Source organism: Acomys russatus, chromosome 10 (genome assembly GCF_903995435.1).
Source record: "Acomys russatus chromosome 10, mAcoRus1.1, whole genome shotgun sequence".
Classification (NCBI taxonomy): domain Eukaryota; kingdom Metazoa; phylum Chordata; class Mammalia; order Rodentia; family Muridae; genus Acomys; species Acomys russatus.
In genome coordinates this window covers 31,121,921-31,143,405 of record NC_067146.1, presented here as the reverse complement: position 1 = coordinate 31,143,405, position 21,485 = coordinate 31,121,921, and the positions used below count along the sequence as shown (strand labels likewise).

General features: G+C 43.3%; 1 protein-coding gene across 2 annotated transcripts in view; it reads right to left on the bottom strand.

The window, feature by feature from the left end:
* Ica1 (islet cell autoantigen 1) overlaps positions 1 to 21,485 on the bottom strand; it is a 139,421-nt gene that overhangs the window by 85,973 nt on the left and 31,963 nt on the right. For both annotated transcript variants that reach the window (XM_051151931.1, XM_051151929.1), the window contains exons 5-6: positions 16,086 to 16,209; positions 10,893 to 11,091 (exon numbers count right to left, since the gene is read on the bottom strand). In XM_051151931.1, coding sequence (XP_051007888.1) covers positions 10,893 to 11,091; positions 16,086 to 16,209 — 323 coding nt within the window. The remainder of the gene's footprint in view (positions 1 to 10,892; positions 11,092 to 16,085; positions 16,210 to 21,485) is intronic.

The window sequence follows — 21,485 nt, the reverse complement described above, 5'->3', positions numbered from 1 at the left end:
TCTTCGTTTATACTGAATTCTAGAAAGATGTTAAGAACTGCAACTAATTCATCGTGGAAAATGAAAGGACAAGCTGACATCTGAGCTGGTAGCCAAGAAGAGGGTGACGTGGTGGGCTGTATAGCTGTGACAGACTTGGAGGCACACTAGGCAGACCAAAGACAGTAACGAGAACATCATATTCCTGGACCACAGTGACTTTCCAGTGATCTATAATCTAAGATGACACTTCCTTCAGGAGCTTCCAAAAGAGACACAGGCCAATGGAACAGCCTGCGGTTGGGAGCTGTGGGGAGAGCTGGTTATCTAGAACATCCCTCATCTGTAACCAGTGGAAACACAGGCAGAATGAACTCCCCCGAAACCTTCGAGCTGTTGAGGGACTCAGAAATGGCCTTTTAATAAAAAGAGTTCAGTAAATGAAAGCTTTTGTTTTTTAAACCTAAAATCTGATGGTTCCCACTGTTTACAGTCTTTGGGATTACATACTGTCATCTATGAAACTCTAGAAACTGGGCTTGCAGAGGCCACCTCATACAAAGAAGTCTTGGGAAGAAAAGCCAGACAATTTGGCAAAACTCACAGACCAGCACACACTTAGTAATTCACTTTTGTTCAGAGTTCACTCTGAAACTTGAGAGTTAAGCAAACTTTTCCCTCAAGCAATTAGACAAATATTCTATGCATATATTCGATACTTCTCCATAAGGTAGCTGGCCTTTTACTCTACCTTAAGAAACTATTTTAAGCTAATATATTAGCTCTTTCACTTTTACAAAACATTTATTTTTCAACCCATACCAACATGTTCTTATAAAATTCAGATAACAATTTTTGGGAGTTGCTATGTATGGATACTTTCCAGGTTGCTACAATCAAATGAGTCCTTGATTGTACATTAGAGTTTCATTTTTACCCAATAGCGGGAATAAACTTCAGTATAGCAAATACTTAGAAGACTCATGTTGTCTTTGTTTATTATACAATTGGGGTTCCAAGATGGGCACGCTCCTGCTTCCGCTCTCAAGGAAACTGAAACCCGTGTAGTTACTAACTCGCTCATTTGGTCAGCATCCTCTGTATGGGACGGACTGTGCACGCCAAGTGCAGTGGGAACACGGCAAAGTCAGCAAGGGCTCCTCTGGGTGCTTAAATGACATCTTAGAACTCTACAGGCACAACAGAAGAATGAGAGTGAATCTCTGGGGGGAGGGGGAAAGAGAGGCTGCACTGGGCAAGGTGTTCAAGGCTATGGAAAAGGCCCAACTTCTAGCATGGCTCCCTATTTCACACACCTGCAAACCTACCATGTGCATGTAACAGAGTCGGGTGGCTCATGCTACCGAGTCTGGACCTGCAAGATGGCTGAATGGGAGGCATAGCAAGTTTTTTTGTTTTTTTTTTTTTTTTTACTCGGGAACGTAACATGATCCAGTCAGCTTTTATGGTGCAGAATCAGGACCATCATTACTGTGGAGGATGGGAGTACAGGACAGATCTCCACGTTGAGGAAGACTCCGCTTGAACCACAGCGGTAAGGAGGAAAGGCAGCGACCAACTCAACAAATACTTCGGCTGCGGAATGATCAGGAACTGGAGACCTCCTGCATGTGGCAAGGGACTAATTGCTGCCAGCCGCTGAAAATGAACGTCCTCCAGCTTGGAAAACAGAACAGGATGTGACAGAAATGTACTTAAACTTCCTTGTTATTTTGGGGATGTGTGTAAAAATGTTTACTCGATTTGTACAAAAATATCCCCAAACTTTTAAAGATGTAAACACACCATGAACAGTTGTTTGCTGAAATTTAAGTCCTTCTTGCCAAGAAATCTAAGTAAAAGCAGGAATAATATAAAAGCTCTGAAGGTGTATCAAGGAAGACAGGCCCAGACACTACTGTTTAATATCTCTGCCCATGCACTTTCAAATGCAGAATTATACCCAAACCAGTATTTTTTTTTTCCAAAGATGTCATCCACCTGAAAGTAGGTGACAGCAAAGAGCAACAAACGGTCCTGAGAACATAAAGCTGGGTTGTTCCTCACACAATAGCAAATTTTTACATGAAATGGACAAACAACATCAACAGCACAAGGCAGTGTGGGGATAGGAAGTGTGAAAATGCTGGAGTAGGTGCTTTGAGAATCACTTGTACCTGTGTTGGAAAAAGTCGGATCATGGAAGAAGGCACAGGGGTGACATGTCATACCTTGAAACTCCTATTTGACAAATTACAACAAGCTGTCTTCCTCCAGCTCAGTATGGGGACAAGCCAAGGCTGTGGCCCCTTCCAGCCAGACCCCTACACTGGAAGTTTATTTAGCATATCATTTTCTTAACCCTACAAACCTGGGCGTTTCCACATCTGTGAAATGGGGTGACAGCTGGGTTACTTCTAAAGTGCAGGGCTCACCCATGGAAATACGAGGCATCCTGAGAGGGATGTTGAGCATGTAGGGCCAAGTGTGGCCAGCGTTCCTGGGTTCTGAGGCAAGCCAGATAGCCTTAACTAGGTTCCTTCTTGTGTGTGCCTGTCTCCTCATTTGCAAAATGTTGACAATAACTATATTCTCTTGATTTGCTTATTAACAGGATTAAGTAAATGTATACTGGTAAATAACCTGGAATAGTGCCAGACACAAAGCTTTTGCTGTGTGTTTGCTAAATAAAAAAACCAAGAGCATTGTATTATCTCTATCCTCCGTCTACGATAACAAAGGCTTTGGCATTTTTCAGGCAAAGAACTAGGTGATATGAATGACCATCACTTCCCCGTGTACATTCCCACGCAACCCACCTGTCTACGCAGACCTGCTTAACAAGACCTTCCTTCTGTTCTCTTCCTGCCGCGCTTCCCCGTGGCACCATCCGCTTCTCCCTTCCATGAGATCATGATCCACAGTAGGCAGTGCCATGAAGAGCAGGGGAAATGGAGGAGTGAGGCTTGGAGCTGCACCTCCACTTCCACAGGCCCGCGTGGTGTCATTGCAGCTGCGCTCACAGCGAAGCTTCTAAGCTTTTCAGTAATGTCAGCGATCGAGGCACAACTTCCAAGCACTGGCCTAATGGAGACAGGCATCTAGGAAATGTGGGAACGCTTAACTAAAACTTTAATCACATGTTTCTTTTCTTTCTTTTGTTCTTGGGTGAGGGACAAGGATGTGCTGATTTTATTTCCTATATACTCTCGGCTCGCGGCGAATGCTTTAATGTCCTCAAGGTCCCAGACCCAGAAATGGGCCGGTGTCATTGACTTTGGTTGTATGCAGAGTGTAAAAAAGCCAAGCCAGGCTGCATCAGAAAGGCAAACATGCCACTTTCTCTCATGTTTAGACCCTACGTTTTCTATAGCCACATACAATTGTAAATGCATGTGACAGGACACAAAAGTAGCCATGAAGTTGTGCAGGGTTACAAAGGGGACCAATGGGAGAGAAGAAAGGAAGAAAGAGGAAGGGTTTGGGGAAGAAACGCTCAAAGCACATTATATATTAAAACGCCCTTATAAAACTCAGTAGAGGGCTGGAGAGATGGCTCAGAGGTTAAGAGCACGGACTGATTTTCCAGAGGCCCTGAGTTCAATTCCCAGTAGCCACATGGTGACTCACAACCATCTATAATGTGATCTGGTGCCCTCCTCTGGCGTGAAGGCATACATGCAGGCAGAACACTGTATACTTAATAAATAAATAAATAAATCTAAAAAAAATCTCAGTATCATATACAATGAATATACGATATTAAAATTCTATTTGAAAAATGAAAGAAAAAAATGGAGCAGAGTCTGAACTAGGGGAGTCATATGCTACCTAGGAATATCTCCCTGGTCCTTTCTATTCTCCTGTGCTGATGTTTCTTTCAGATACAGAACAGCCATCTATGGAAGTAGAAACTAAGGGGTAAAGGCTGCACCATTATAAGACATCCCATGGAAGAACCAGATACACTACTGTCTTAAGGGCACTAGAATATTGCACAAGAGAAGACAGAGAGTACGCCAACCTCCTAATATAAAGCTTCTTCCCATCAACAGCCCAAGAAAATGGAAACTAGCACTGCCATATGAGCCAGAGTTCTCCGGGTATCTGCCCAAACAATATCCAGAATGTTCAAGGAGACATGGTTTAGATGGTAAAATGTACGTGTTTTTACCACAAGTAGAAGTTAACAAGTAACCAACTTTTTTAAAAAATTATTTATTTATTTTCATTTTATGTTCACTGATGGTTTGTCTGCATGTATGTCTCTGTGAGGGTGTCAGATCTTGGAGTTACAGACAGTCGTAAGCTGCCATGTGGGTGCTTCTGGCACCCTTCTGGCAAGTTGTGAAGGAGCAGACAGGGAGTGTCTTTGCAGGCCTTCAGCCTCTCTGGTGGTTACTCTCCTCTGCCATGGCATTGTGAAATCAGCGACAGATAGTAAGGGATACATGGAACATGGTATGTATTAACACCCTCCCCTCCCCTGCTGCCAAATTTTACCTCAAAAATAGGAGGCTGGCCTGTGTGGGTCACAGGTTGCTGACCCTTGCGAAAGCATTTACTATCTGTATGCAATGAGTATGGCCAGCTTATAAACATCAAAGGCTGCTCCTCTGACCAAGAATTATGAATGTAATATTCTGAGTTTTTTTTTTTTTTCTAGCACTGAAGGAGGTAAGTGGACTCAGCGAGATGAGAGTGACCTTGAGGCAGGAGGCAGACACACCACAGAAGGAAGGGCTTGCCCATCCCACTGGCTGTACTTTTTCACAGATGAGCTGACAGACTGCAGAGCTCCATGAGCTACAGGGAACGGCGACAGAGGGAGGAAGCCCGGTGATTCCACCCAGAGATGCAGAATCAGACTGAGACGCAACCAAGTGTCCACAGATGGTGCAGGCAGTGCCGGGGACGGAGTGAAGCTTGACTCAGGACACAAGCTCCATCCTCCTCCCTCCCAGTTTTGGGCAGGAGTAGCCTCCAGCTCTGCTGGGTTTATCTCTTCTGAGGGTGTTAGTCCAAATAGTCTTAGTGTAGCCCTCAAGCAGATTTTTGGAATTTACTAAGTTCAGTGGGAGAAAAATCAATAAAGACGCACAAAGGCCCAAAGGCCTCATCTTATGAAAGTCAGAGTTGAAAGCAAGGCTACAATTACTAGTTCCCTTCCAAGTCATGCCATGTGAAAATGCAGGCTTTTCCTATGGCATTTTGGCAGCAAGATTCAGTCTTCTTGGGGGACCACAAATAACAACTGTCCTAGTTAAACATCCAAAGCAAAACAAACACAAGCATATCCCAAACCAACCAATGAACAGGACGAACTATGAAGCAGACACATGTAAAAGAGCATTAACTTTAATAAAAGGAATTTTCACCTCACCTCATAAAAGGGCTCAGCCCATATGTAGAATTCTAGAATGAGAAGAGGCAGAGGAAACAACGGAGTCAGCCCTCTTCCTCTTTTTACAGGAACTAAGAAAAGCCCAGGAAGGTTAAAAGCTCTCCTTACATACTTAGTGTTGGCCCATTGTACAGACCAAACAAATTACTGCCTCTTCACTCAACCCAGCTTGTTGGTGGGTCTCAGGTTTTTGAATTGAATTGTGTACTGGGCTTTATGCAGAGACGAGAAATACAAGGCAGAAACTGAAGGCGTCCAGCACAGGGCAAGGAGAAGGGGGTGGGTGGTGGTGACAATCCTGTAATACTTAGAGGCTCAAATCCCCTGGGACCTGCCCTCAATCACTAAAAGAGCCTGACCTCTGACAAGGACCAATGATTTCAGCAGTAATTAATAAACCTGTCAAATTAATTAACCCAAGTCTTTGTTCACAGGGGAAAATAGGGAACATCTATTATCAATACTACTGCTGTTTTATCAGTCACTGACCAAACTCTTAGGCTGTAACTGTCACCACTGGGATCCAGGGTCACCACTGACGGATAGCTAGTAACCTGCAGGTGCTCGGTACTCAGCCTTCCTGTAACTTGTCCTTTGACACCATGATTAGTGAATTGACAGGACTCTGCAACCTAATGGTATCTCTAGCTGAGACAGCCAGGCCAAAGAGTCCCAGCACATGCAGCACAGTTCCTACCATGCCTTTCAGACAGCCTTTTGAATCACTGTGAGGAAACATTAGACAAATGCTGCCGGGTTTCCTTAAAGCATTTAGTAAACGGCTCTGCTTAAGGCACCGCTTTCCATACCCTTGTCTACAAAGGCTGCGTCCTACAAATGCCCATGTATACGTTTCCATACTATCTCTTTAGTGGCTTCAGAACTATTTCCTTACACCTAACACGGCTTTCATTCCATTTAGAATAATTACCCTCCATCCCATTTCTGACTTTCAAGAAAAACAAGACACTTAATTGACCACAGGAGCTCTCAAGGGCACAGGCTACCGAGGCTCTGCTGGAGCTCACAGCTCTAGCTGATGTAATCTGCTACGAGGAGCTGCCTTCTATTTTTAAATCATACCCTTTCATTCCGCCTTCAAAGGGTACATATATCACACACTAACTTTGCTCATAAAATACCTCGTGGTACCAGGGTGTAGCATGTTGTCAAGAGGAGCTTCCCGTTGCACACGGGCAAACAGCACCATGCCTCGACCACCCGCCATGTAAATTCACCCATAGGCTCCTACACTGCAGCCTGGAGAGAGGCTCTGTGTGGCCTCTCTCTCCAGGCATCTCCTTCCTCCTGGTCATTTTGATAAGGAACAGATAACTGGCAGGGTTCTTCTAGAAGGCCAGGATCAAGCTTTCCTCTCTGTGTCCTCAGTTCCCCACACGAACACTTAACAACAGCTAATGCTATGTGCAGCGCCATCCACAGCCTCTGGGCTGCAGAGGGTGCCAGATCATTTGCTTCCTTTAATTTTAAATTTTCATTCATCTGTCTTGTTTTGCTCACAATGACTATGTTGTTCGAAACGTTTCTTGACATTTGGGAAATGCTCGGGAACACAATAATCTCGGCTGGAGGTGAAAATTCACTTGCAATTTGACATTTATTTATGTTTGTTCTGCTTATTTCTAAAAATAATAAAGAGCTTTGTAATTAAAGTGACACTCTCCTGAGTCTGCCAGAGGTCAGAACAGTGTGTTTCTCTCTGGTCTCCATCCCTCCGTGACTCCGTCATGCCATGTTTCATCTTGTTTGTACTCCTCCACTCCCTGCTCTGGCACGAAATCGGACCGAGCTTTTGGGAAGACAAATTTTGTAACACCCATCCCCTTCTCAACACTCTTCCTTTCCTTCCTCATAGCTTTTCTCTAGGCCCGCTTCTCTCTCAGGCCCTGTTGCTGAGGCACCCCTGTCTCCACACCCTTCTCACTTGGGCCCTGGCTCTAGATGTTAAGGTGGCTTCCACCTTGGGCCTTTGTCAGGCAAACACTCTGCACTCTGTTGTGCTCCACTCCCTCTGTCCGGGTGCTTCCAATTTGCCTTGGTTTCTTTACTGTCAATGTGATAATATACTCAGACAAAAACAACTAAATGGGAGAAGGTTTATTGTGGCTTATTGTTCAAGGTACGACCCATCATGGTAGCAAGTCCAGACGGCAGAAACTTAAGGTAGCTGGCCGTATTACCTTCATGGTCAGAAGAGAACAAAGAGTTTATGTACGCTCTCAACTTACTCTCTTTTTTATGTACTCCAGGACTCAAGCCATGAAATGGTGCTGTCTATGACTAAGGCGATCTTCCCACATCAATTAATGTAAGTAAGATAACACTGTCTTCGCAGGCATGCCCAGAGACCCAGCTCCCAGGTGATTCTAGCTGGCAAGCTCACAGCATGAACCATCACACTATTATTCACTCTTTCCTTTTTTGGGGGGCGGGGTGGGGAGGGGGGAGGTGTTACTTCATCTGGGACTCCCAGTCTAGATTTTAGTTTAGTTTTATTTCGTGTTACCATTTCAATACACTAAATTGTGTTTACTTGTTTTCTGTCCAAGGAATCACCTAAGACAGAACTTACTGATAACGTCATATTCCTCTTTGAATGAGCAAATAAATGAATGCATACATTCTGAAAATTCCAAATGGGGGGAGGGGGGAAGGAACCATGAAGTAAAATATACAACTTTGTCTCCTCCAAATAATATGCAGTCAACCAAAACTAAAGCCACAGTTTTATCAGCTGAAATGTGGAGGAAGAGAAGACAGTGCTGAAGAGACAGCATTAGCATACAGGTCTTCCCATTAGCCTGCCTTTCTGGGGGGCCCAGCAACCTCTGACATCATCACCTGCTGCCACAAGCCCGCCAGGTGCATGCCAGGTATGTGTTGTATAAAATGGATACCACCAGCCTCTTATACTCTCTTCATTTCTCTGCCTTTCTCTGTCTCTCTTTCTCTGTATCATGGGCACCCTACTCTCTCTCTCTCCCCTTTTCCCACAACAAACCTTCTAGCAGATCTGTTGTGTGGCCCCTTTAATCATTATTGTACCAGACAGGACCCTGAGGACACACCTTAAGCATACCTGGGTCACTGTCCCAAATCACTTAGGTAACACCTTCCTGAGAGATAATCAAGAGACTCTGCTTAAGGCGAAATCCCACTGGGGCAAGATTCTAAGGCTACCTTAGAGTTGATTTGCAAATACACTGTAGCTGAACAGAAAACTCACTCTAGAGCAAACAACACATCAGTGCTGCCACCTCTTACTTCTGTAACCACACATATCAACTTCCAAAGCCCCAGGAGGTCCCCTACATGCAGTGGAGGTGCAGAGGCATCTGAGGAGAGATGGACTCTGCCTGGAATCTTGCTACTTGACACATAAGTGCTAACTCAGGGCCCGGCACTGGACTGACTCTGGGCTCTGGAGAGAACACTGTCCTGGGGGAGAGTCCATTCTAATGAAATACACTCGAAGACAGTCTTCTCTCAAAAAATTCTTTCCCCAAGTCCAAGTCCACCACATCCAGCTGTTAAATTGAATCCAGCACACACAGGATTAGGAAGGCAGCTGCAGCTGCAGCTACTACTGCACAGGAAAGGATTTTTTTTTAAAAAACCAAACCACCCATATTTTCCAGGATCAGGAAATAGATGACATTAAACGATGGGAGATGTTTCAAAGTTCAAACCAAATGACGAAGGACTTGGTTTTTGTTTCACCCTTACACAGCTAGCAACCACCCCCCACCAAACAAAACCAAATAAACACAAGTCCCTATGAAATTCTTCTGCCTCTCAGAGTAACTCTGTTCACTTGTATTATCTGGCACGGTGGAGGCACCCAATAGCTGTTCACTGAATGAAGGCCTCATAGTCAAGGCATTACTATGAAGCTGCCTTTGCCACTTCTAGGTATATTCTTTGGTTTCCCTTTCTTTGTCTCTTGGTGGGGAAATTGTACATATTTTCAAAGATTCAGGCTTCCATTTCCTTGCTTGACCTCAGGTTAGCTACCTACCAAAAGTGTGTGCTCATTAGGGCACACATTAAGGCCACACTTAATAAAAACAGTATCAGCACTGCGCCCTGGAGCCAACTTTGTTTTTCTCTCCTTCTTTCTTTTTTCTAACATCCATTCCATCCCTAGTCTCCTCACTCTCCAAATAAAATACTAATGACAAAAGAAATGACTGCCTAATTACAAAGTCAGAAAACTTGCAAAACAGCCTGGGCCTACCAGTATCTAGTTGCCAATCCATAAACATTTGATTTGTTTACTCCCATGAAGCCTGGCTTTTCTCTTTCAGAAGATGAATAGTTCCATTGCATCGACATCATTGATGAGAAACTTCTCAGCCCCACCTAGGCCTGGGCGCTGTGGCCTGCCTTACAGAGAAGGCACATGCTGATATGCAAAAGACTAGAGAGAAAAAACGATGCTGGCTCCCTTTACAGGGAGGGAGTCTGAACTACAAACCAAGAGAAAACTTAACTTGGAGAGTGCTGCTCTACCATCTAGGTCAAGAACTGATGACCACTGTCTTGAGTAAGAGAAGTTCTTTCCGCCCCTGAACTCCCACTCTTAACCTCCCGCATACCAGCCAGGGTTCCAGGCTCAGAGTTCCAAAGTGATGTCCCTAAAAAGGAATTTAAGCCTTTTAGGCAATTTTTTTCCCCATTATGAATGGATCAGTTGAAATGACTAAGGGAGGGGAGTTGACACAATATTATCTCAAGCTTAACATTTGGCTGAGTTTTGTTTTGTTTTTTTCTTTCACACCCTAAAACACACCCATTTGCCCAAACAAAGAACTACCAAGATTGTGCACAACAAACTCCTGCCACATGCTCAGTGTTCGGCTGCCACCCAGTGGTGGCACGCATTCCTCTGCACAAAAGGCTCCAAATGGCTAAACTTACACAATGTGTTTTCAAAAAAAAAAAACGAACTGAAGATTATTTCTTGGCTGCTTACCAATTCTTCCAGGAAAAATTTAAGAGAAAATTCACTTCTTTGGCTCTGATTTTCCTCAGAAAAATTTCTGAAGAGGTTGATAGCATGTAAGGTCAATGTCATTCTAGCTTACAATTCAACCAGTGCCTACAAAAGATTGTTATTCTTTTACTAGTTTTAGCATGACAATTAAAAATGCTTGGTAAACAGTCTCTTCTCACAGTTTAGATTTGTGTGATCCACTGGATCTTTAGTGGGGCATTTACGAGTGACAACCTTATAAAAAAAAGTGCACATTATATAAAAATCTGACTTCAATTAAAACCAGCTACTAAATCCCAGCCATCTCTTGTCTTATCCTTAGAGAATTATATATCACATTAATTGGTATTCTGTCACATTAAAAAAATGTCAGCAATGATTAATTACATCCTTGGTGCTTTTGAGTTATGTCTTCCTCATCAGAGGGATGCAAATCACACTTCACTGCCTTCTAGCAGGTGCCCCTTTGCCAACTCCCAGAAGACTTCCTACCTTGCGGAACTTCTCCATTTGCTTGTAGAGGTCTGGATCCAGCTCCTGAGACACGTCCTTCATCCACAGTAATGCCCCTCTGTATTCCGTCCGGCACTGCTCCATGCGGTTCACTGTCAGCCAGGTATCAGAGATGGCGCGGTGTCTAAAAGTCTCTACTTCTTGGTGAAACCGACACAAAGGGTTTCGCAAAGCCAACCTGTACGAGAGGGCATCGCTGGAGTCATAAAACAAAGGAGGGCGACAGCTTCTGCATGCATCACAAACCCGAGAATTTAGAAAACTGTCTAGAATACAGATGCCTCGTTGAGACATGGCAGATACTAAGTAAAATGTGTGAGAGCTTGGGAATCATCAGGAGATTGCCCACATCCCGATCCTTCAGCTTTTACTGAACTGGACCACTGGGAAGCACTCTGTGCTGTTGGGTAGTCCTGGGGCATACAGTATTTATCTGAAGTAGAAACGAAACCTAGGTCAACAACGGATAGTCAAGGCACGGCCTTTCCTATTTCCTCTGTTCCCATTCTTGGTTGCTCCCCATCCCTTCAGTTCTTGAAGTTTGGGTTTTCTGTGGTGGGATGGCGCAGTCATGACAAGGGTATCCTTGACCTGGGCGATTGGATCACTCCTCAAAGGTCAGGGCACCTGCAGTTTGCTTTAACAGAAACAGGGTTGCAGTGTGAATTGAGAATTTTAAAATTATTTGGGGAAAAAATCACAGTTACTGAGCATCTAGGTGTGTCAGTATTATCAGCTAGGCTATGTGATTCAATCCTCATAAAAAGAAAATAAGAAACCAGGTGTGGTGGCACCCAGCTTTAACCCCATTGGAGTAGAGGATCAGAAGTTCAAGATTACCCTCAGCAGACCTGGGCTGCCTGAGATCCTGGGGGCAGACAGACGGGGTGGCAGAGAAAGAGGAGAAGGGGGGGGGGGGGGGGGGGAGGAGAGAAGAGCCGGGAAAGGGCCAGAGCTTCAGCTCAGTGGCACAACATGTGCCTGGCACTAGCAAACGCCTAGGTTCTGTCTCAAGCATAAATCATAAAGAAACATCACACCAGGAATGAATATATAGTGTGCAAGTGTAAAATTAATATAACGGTAACCATAACAAACTGCCATTTATTCATAAAGGAAGGTGTATCCTAACTCGAGGCAAAATATTTATTTGGGTCATAAAATATTGTTTCTTCCATATTTGAAACCAAAAAAGCCATGTTAGACGAATCACACCTTGAAAACATATACTTTCTTTTATCAAACTTATTTTTATTTCTAATTTTCTCTCTTTCTCTTTGTGTGTTGTGTGTGTGTGTGTGTGTGTGTGACAGAGAGAGAGAGAGAGAGACAGACAGAGACACAGAGAAACAGAGACACACACACACAGAGAGAGAGAGAGAGAGAGAGAGAGAGAGAGAGAGAGAGAGAGAGAGAGAGATGGACGGACAGACACACACACAGACACACAGAGATAGAGACAAAGAGACAAAGAGTGCCCTTGGAGGCTAGTGATTACTGACTCCCTAAAGTTGGAGTTAGAAGTGGTTGTGAGCTACCTGGTAATAAGAATCAAACTTGGGTAGGTAGTTTATTGTATATATGTGTAATAATATAAATGTATATGTAAAAAATAAATCAAGCTTGGGGCCTCTGCAGGAGCAATACACACTCCTAGCCTCAAGCCCTCTCCAGCCACACAAAATGGGTTCTCTACAAACTTTCAGGGCAAAGGTGCAAACAATAAACATAATAGGAACATTTGAGACTCCATTTGCATGCAAAGTTACTCAGCCAAAGGGACAATGGCATTGGTGAGTGAAAGTCAGTTTCCAGCAGTTCCACCAGTGTCTACAAAGACACGGATGCAGTAAGCCTTAAGAAAAAAACACATCTCTTTTACTATGTTCCCCATATTTCTTCTCATCTGTAATATATTGTTTTAAATGTTGAGCATATCTATGACAGCAGCTTGCTCACACTGTCCTATCTACACATTAGAACTCTTCTCAGAAAGTCATGTCACTGTGCCATGAGGTACGCTCCTCTTTTATACTGGTGGTTAAAATTTAATAATATGCCTTTTATCCAACAGAACATGAAGCAGACACAAAGCCTGAGAAGTAAGTCACCAGTGTGAAGTTTATAGTGCGGAGGGAATCTATTTAAAAACATAAACATCCTCAGATGGCTCCCTGAGGACACTGCTCACTTTCTGAGTCCTTTCCTCTTCCTCTAGACTTTGTATATTTTCCTACATTTGCTGAAAATGAAAGTTGTATATAAACCACTTTCGATCCCTTGGAATGCTGGAAATTATACAGATATCTTTAAAGTTACAATAACATGACGTTAGGAAATAAAAAAGAACATACAAAAGAACCTCATCTGCCCTCATGCCTACCTCCATTCCAGAAGTTGATCCATATAAATTAGGACAGTGACATCCGTTCACTGCAGTATAAGAAAAGGAGTCCAGACCAAGAAAAAAAAATCATTCTCTCTTACTGAAAATGTCCTCCTCCAGGGCAGGACTGGCCTACCTTTTCATTTATGAAGTTCTACCCAAAAGGGAATAATTAATTAATAAAACAACCAAGGGACTGCTCCAAGATACTTATCCTTAGTAGGGAAAAGCTACAAATACAGGGCCTGGACAAAAGTGGTTGAAAGTGAGGACTACTAATCTTGCAGCAGACCTGAATTCTGTTCTTCGTACCCAGAGTGAGCAACTTATAACTGCTTGTAACTCTGGCTCCCAGACGATTGGATGTCCTCTTCTGAACTCAGTGGGCACCCCCACACAATGTGTGCATACACACACACACACTCACTCCCTCTCTCCCTCCCCCTACTCAATAAACAATGCCAACATTCTAAAAAGAAAAAAGAAAAACCAGGGGGCTCAGGCTGAGTATATCATAGGATGCAAGGGTAAGAGAATCCTGTTGGAGTTGCTTTCTGTTTCTTTAATTTATTTTTTTTTTAAATAATGCACACATCATCAAACACCATAACATACAAAAACTATCTGTTACGGTGCTGTTTGTGCTAAAAGCATATTCTGTGGGGCTAGAAAGTTAGTTTTATGGTTAAGAGCATGAGGAGCCATATTTGCATCTCAGGACCCATGCCAGTGACTTACAACTATCTGTGACTCCAGCTCCCTGTGGCCTGGCCCCTTTCCTGGCCCCTCCAGTCACCTGTACTCATGTATAGATACATATATAGACATACAGAGAGACAGTTAAAATAGATCTTTAAAAAATATTATGGAGAATCCTGGTGTGATGGCACATGCCTGTAATCCCAGCACTTGGGAGGCAGAGCAGGCGGGATTGCTGTGAGTTCGAGGCCAACCTGGTTTACAAAGTGAGTCTAGGACAGCAATAACTACACAGAGAAACCCTGGCTCAACCCCCCTGCTTCCCCCAAAATATTCTGGAATACTCTAACTCAAGTTCACTCAACTGAGACGTCACATTCAGAAGGATTTCATGTAATTTTCCTGCTTCCTTCACATTTAGGAGAACTAAGTGGGATTCCGTGTGGTTGGTAAGCAGCTGAGAAAGCCAAGCCACTGTGTGACAGGCCACCTTCCTAGTGGCAGAGCTGGTTGCAGCTCATGAGACTAGCGTAGACTACAGTTTGCTAGTCTACTGTAGATACTTTCAAGTACCATTTGCATTGTTCTGTTGGTTGCTTTTACTGGTTTGGGGAGGGAGGCTTAAGATAACATTAACACTAAGACAATATATTTGTACTTGTGGGATCGTTGTGGTATATAATTATCCAGACTGTAACTGGATATCCATAGGATAGAATAATTAATGTGATGTTACTCTCAAGGTGACCTTGGTTTTGACACTTTTTTCTATAAATAGCTATCTGTAAAAGCACACTTCAACTTTTTCTCACTGAGATCAGTGATACTTACATTCTCAATATAAGAGCATTTACTCTCTCATTTTCTAGGAATCCATTATCCTGGTAAGAATGAACACTGTGTACACAAAAGAATTATCGGTCAAGGGGTTATAATGTACATGTTTTAGAATTTTTCTCTTTTTGGTTTGTCTGTTTTAAGTATTAAAGGTACAATTCAAGATTGTAAGAAAATATCCTTCTTTTAAAGAGTGCAGTAAACTGTGGTAGAGAGAACTCTTGGAAATGGCTATATTCAATTATGACTGCTGCCACCGCCTACAAGTTAGAGTTCAAATGTCATTAGCAAGAACCAAAATGTCCAAGAATGGGGTCATCGAAAAGCCTATAGATACTGCTTTTTTTTCTAGTGCCACCTTTCTTGGGTTTCCATAGGAACAGCCAGGTGACTTGCCAAACAATGGTCAGCTCTTGGCTCACAGGGAGGGAAAGCCGTTAGGGTAAATACAGGGCTTGGGGGAAAGGTGGGACAACTTGAATAAGTGAGTTTCTGAAGCTTAAATAATCTTGGAAACTACCAGCAAAGCTTTCTTTAGGTATAATTATGCATGATATTAATGGAGACATTTTCTTGGGCCTGATAGTCAGGGAAGGAGAGAATGAGTCTCTCTTCTCTGACACAAAGAGTGGCTGTGTGACACAAAGGTCAGGATTGCTAACAGAGTCCATAGACATTAGTTGTGGCTGTGTTGTGAAACTCAACAGTTCTGTCACAATTTCCCCTGTACTGGAGGCTGCCAAACTTATGTACATCAGAATCAACAGTAGATGTGGTTGCAATGTTGAGTTTGAGTTAGTAGGTACAGGGGTGGGGCCTATTTTTCTCCCAGGTGATGCTGCTGGCCATGGGCCTCTGGAGTGTGGTCCAGGGCATCCCGATCACTGCCTCTTTGCCATTAATTAGGCACAGAAAGTGGAGAGGGAACCTTAGACTCTTGCTTTAATCAAATGCTGAAAGGGGGTCAGACTGATGGTTATGAACAACTTGAAGGTCAAATGTAATCACTCACAATGACTGGCATGCATACTGCCTCCCACAGAGCAGACGACAAAGAAGCTTAACTAGCAGGGAGGAAAACATATCCTACATGCTATCTAAATCACAGGTCCGGTGGACAGCACATAAGTGGAGAACAGCTCCTCCAGGTTAGGCTGCAACGTTCAGAACTGGGCATTTCCCCCCATATGAAGAAGAGGGTCCCAGACTCTATGGATCCCCAAAACAGAGCCCCAGAGAAGGCCACACACCTTTGCTGGGAGGAGAAGCAGAGGGCCTTGCCTGTGGCTTGCATCATTTTTCCTGCTCGGGTTTTGTCTTGGAAGCCTTGGGATCGGAGAAATTTTCCCAGTTCATTTTCTTCTTGAGACAAGACTGATGAAGAAAACAGGGAAAGTAGCCGTGAACAATGAGCATTTTTTTTTTTTTTTTACGACAAAGAAAGCCAGGGAGACAAATCGCCAAGGCCCTCTCTCTTCAGAGGCAAAAGAGGAAATTAAATCCAAGTGGCAGGCTGCAAGGTAAGTTCTTCCACCTCCCCCACCCAGCCATTTAACTTCCATGCTGGTCTTCCATTTACAATAGGAGAGATCAAATTCCCTTGAATACATCTGTCAGTGAGTTGGGTGCCCTGTAATCAGAACCAGAAAATGACCTCTGTACTGAAAGGCTAGTTGAAATGAGGGAGTTGGGTTTTTCAAGGCTGACAGTGGAGACCCTTTGTGGTTGCCTAGACTGTGCGGTGCTGGCTGCCTTCTATTCTTCTCTGTGGCTGACTTTTTGATCTCCCGCTGTCTGAGTTACATTCTGACCTTTGTAAAGCAACGCAAATCCCTCAGCCACTACAAGCAAGGTGGAGTTGGGAATGGGGGAACTGAGGGTGTGTTAGGCCATCAGGGTGACCATTTGGTAAAATTTTTAAAAATCCAGACCTGGAACCAAATCTGAATTGATTACGCTTAAACCTGGTATCATTTTTAGAGACAAGTACAGATGGGGCAATTTAGTAAGACAGTGATTTGGCACATGCCGTCTACCAGCTGATGGGTAGAAAAACGTAAGAAAGTCACAGAACTGTATGATTCTTTCGATATTGCTCTTGCACTGTTAGGAGGAGTACATAGTATATTCTCAGAAGGTAACAAAAGAGTCACAAAAATAATCAGTATTATTATTTATAGTAATGACATGTGTATGTGTGTGTGTGTATATATATATATATATATATGTATATATATATATATATACACACACACACACACACACACACTCTCCCTATTTCAGAAACTGATTTAATAAAGCCAGAGCATCCATGAAACAGTCAGAAAGAGACCCAGACACCCACCATCATCAGAACCACAAACATAGGGCTTGAGAATTGAACACAGGACCTTATGTTTACAAAATAAACACTCTACCATTGAGCTACATGACTGGCTATGTGTACTGTAAATGCACATCAGAGCTTGCACTGAGGCCAGAGTGGATGTTGGCTGTCCCTTACCTCTCTGTGCCTTAGTCCCTTGGTCTCTTACCAAACATGGCGCCAAGCTAGAGGTAAGCAAGCAAGCCCCAGAAATCTCCCGACTCTACCTCCCAACCTACGGCAGCTCTGGGGTAACAGGTGCACATGGCTTATACCTAACCCTCTGAGTGCTGGAATCCTCACTAAAGTCCTCTTAATTCTTTTCATGCTTTGCTTGCAAAGCAATTGTTTTTCCCATTGAACCATCTTCCCAGCCCTATCCTAGGTATATTGAGACAGAATCTTGCTACAGAGCTCAAGATTGCCTCAACTTCCCAACCCGTCTTCTGCCCCTGTCTCCTGCATGCTAAGATTACACAAACACACATATTTGTCATCTGCATCAAAACCACATCTGAAATGTTACTGGAATTCTTGTCCATTTTCACAAGTCATCCAGACTGTGGCAAAAAGGCCATGAATGAGGGATGGGAAAAGTTGCTACTAGAAGCTTTCTATGAGGCAAGCTTGTTCTAAAGCCTGAAGGGAACCGTGCTCTACCCCAGGCAAACCACAAGTGGTTCAACAACATGAGAGCAGCCAAGCAAAGTTAATCACCACAGGTTTCACAGCCACACAGCTGGGTTAGTTCAGTCTTTTCCCAGAATCTAGCATCAACTCATCAAGAACTGCCTCCATTGGTATGGTGGGAATTGCGTGACAGTTACCCTAATAAAAGAACAAAGCTGTAGAAAGACCCTGATTACAACCCGTGTCTCCTGCAGCCAGTTCTTCACACAGTGCATATGCAGTGTACTCAAAACTGTTTCCTACTGTGATCTGAATTCAGTCTGAATTATTTCTCCAAACCGTCAGTCTCCCCACACTCCAAATTCTACCCAACAACTACTGCAGGAGGTTGGATGGGAACCACAGATCCAAAGGCCTCACTATTGCTTGTCTACGTCAGACTCCAGTCTTCTGGGACTGCTGGAGGAAGTCTTGGGACAGGAGAAAAGGTGTAGTGGGCGTAAACTTGCTCTTGTTTTGATCTCAAGTGTGGGATGTGAAATAGAAGAGTGTGAAGGTGTACGGTGTTTGTCTACTGGAAACAGACTTGTGAGAGAATGTGTGGTGTTTGTCCACTAGAAGAGGAACTGCCTCTTGCAGGGGCATGGTGTTTGCCAACTGATAAACATCCTAGTATGGACTGTGAAAGGAAATGCACGCATACATATACATACATACATACATACATACATACATACATACATACATGTATATGTATGTATCCCAAACAAGGGTTTGGCTTTTTGGTTTTGGCATCACTTCCTATGGTTTGGCTGGTCATTGCTCTGCTTTGAGATGCTCCTAGAAGGAAATGCTCTGGCGAATGTTTCAAGGTTCTGGTTCCAGCTGCTGTGGTTGCAGTCACCTTTAGTGAATTACTGGTTTGTTGTTCAATGGGTCTACTAGAATCCTGACAACAAAGAGTGGAATCACTCCAAAACAACTGAGTCTAGAAAGGTCTACTTCTCCTGTTCCTATTAACCTTTTTTTTCTCCTATCTAGGGTAGGTGGGTTGGAAAGGAAGTATAAGCATTAAGGGACCCCAAATAAATTAAGTTTGAAAAAGTTCAAAGCCTACGGAAAGGGATTTTGGAATCTTTTTATTTTTAATGAGATAACCAATGCCCTTCCTCATACTTCTCTCTCAAGACCGACGTTCCCAAAGCCATCTGTGGTACTGCATGCCTGGAGTACCTGGGTTCAGGAGGTAGAGGCAGGGGGCTAGCGACTGGTGTCAGCCAAGGCTTCAGAGTAGAGATCTGGTCTCAAAACAGAAAACAATAAGCAAATAAATAAAGTTCACAGATCCAAGCCCAAAAAGGGCTCCCTCTGCCTGACAAGTGGTCAGTCCCATTTTTTTTTTCCGGACAGTAGTGGCCTTGGGGTACATGTGTTAGCACTTGCCATGGTGGTTGGGTCAGTTTCAGAGTGTGTGAGCATGGGCCTGTGTCTGACTTTATCATGAGAATCTGCCTTCAAAGACAGACTATATCCAGACTTTTATTTCTCAGGCGAAGCAGAGAGTCTTATACTCATAGCACTAATTAAATGTTTGTGAAACGGAACTAGCTCTGATTTTTGTCTTTTTGTCACTGCACACTGTATTTCATTTAAAATGTTTGTTTCATATCCATGCTATAGTTTTATGTAGCTTAAAAAGTGCCTATATCATTTTCTTTTCAATGCCATATGTATTTTCTCTTCATTGGCCCATATGGGATTCTTTAAATTCTACTAAGAACCTCTTCTTTTCTATGGAAAGCAATTTCCCTTTCTTTCTTTCTTTCTTTTTTTTCTTTTTTGCTTCTAAAAGCAGGATACTGTCTCCTTTTTTTTTTTTTTTTTTTTTTTTTTTTTTTTTTTTTTTTTTTTTTTTTAGTTTTAAAGTCTCAAGTCACATACAAACAAACACATTTAACTTTATGCCAAAAGCAACCAGTTGAGGATACTTGAATTTACACTTGGTGTCATGACTCTCTCCTAAATAATCTAAGTAGGTTGAAGCACTCAGGAAAAATGTTTGGTCATTTTACACACTTGAGGACTAAACTTTGTGGCAAACAGGCCTGGTTTTCTGTGCTGCTTCCGATTGATTGTCAGCGTGTTGCAGAGAGCTTAAACTCTGTCAGGGTCAAGGCTGCAGACCGTCAATTCTCAGGCAGCATGTATAGCAGATAACGCAAAGTTTCCTCTTGTTCAAAAGTTTCAATTAACTAATTCTCAACTTTTGATTTAAAAACCAGCTCACATTTACTTGCTGATTATCTTTTTAGACGAGCCCTTTAAAGATTAAAAACCAACTGAAGAACTACGAAATCAATTTCCTTAATGGTAGTAACCAACTCTGTCCAGATTTACAGCTAATCCAGTAGTGATGAAGGAGACACGGGTTGTCCTCACCCCTCCAGAGTTTGCATTCAAGTGCCAGGTGAAAGAAAATGAAGCACACACAATCACAGACACGAGACACAAAAGGAAAAATGCCAGAGAAATTGAGTAAGACAGTGACTGCTTTAGACTGGGTAGTCAGGGAAGGCTCCAGCAGCAGCTGAATTCTGAGTGACAAAAGGAGCCATTCTTAGTATTATTAGGGCACAGACATTCCAAGCAGAGGAAACACTGAGAGCAAAAGACCTCCTATAGCCTGGGAGGCAAAGGAAATGGGGCCCAAGGGACAAGCTGGACCAGACTGCTTCTAATTTATAAACTGTGATGCGTTTGCATGAAGTGTTCTAAAACAAGTGGCGATATGACCAGACCTACAGTTTGTTAAATCTCTTTTAAAATAATGGTGGACTTAAAGAACATAAACAGTATTCAGAATTGTTACGTACCCTTCCCCCAGCCTCTTCTCCTCTTTGTTCTTATACTATTATGGCTCAAGGTTCAAAACTAGAAAATTAACATAGTTAACGACCCTATCAATGAAACCAAAGTACTTATTTGAATTTTTACCACAGTTTCCCATTGTTTTTCAGGTTTCTGTTCCAGAATTTAGCCCTGGATCCCACACAGCAATGAGGAATTAAGTCTCTTTCATTTTCTTCAGTCTGACAGTTCCTGAGATGCTCTTGCAGTTTAAGACTTTGGCACCTTCTCCACAGTTATGTGGAGCGCGGCGGTGGGGGGGGGGGGGTGTGACTCTGACATGAACTATGGTGCTCCACATTTGACCACCTCCCTTTGGTGAGGAGGCCTGGTGGCACTCAAAGAAAGAATAAACAGGCTACCAAGGTGAGACTTGATACCCTATGACCGTATAGTGGGGGAGGAGGTCCCCCTCAGTATAGACCCAGGGGAGGGGAATAGGGTGAAGTGGGAGGGAGGGAGGAATGGAAGGATACAAGTGATGGGATAACAATTGAGTTGTAATCTGAATAAATTAATAAAAATTAAAAAAAAAAGATTTTGGCACCTTCTAAGACTAGGCCTGAGTTATACGAGGAGACCTCTGTGGAGTAGTTGCCTCCGTCGAATTGGCCTGTGGGGCCTCGCTTTGATTGATGATTCATGTGGAAGGCCGAGCCCACAGTAGTGTGGAAGTGATGGTACCCCTGGGCAGGAGGTCCTGGGCTCTACAAGAACACTGGCCCAGCCAGAGCAGAAGAGAGCAAGG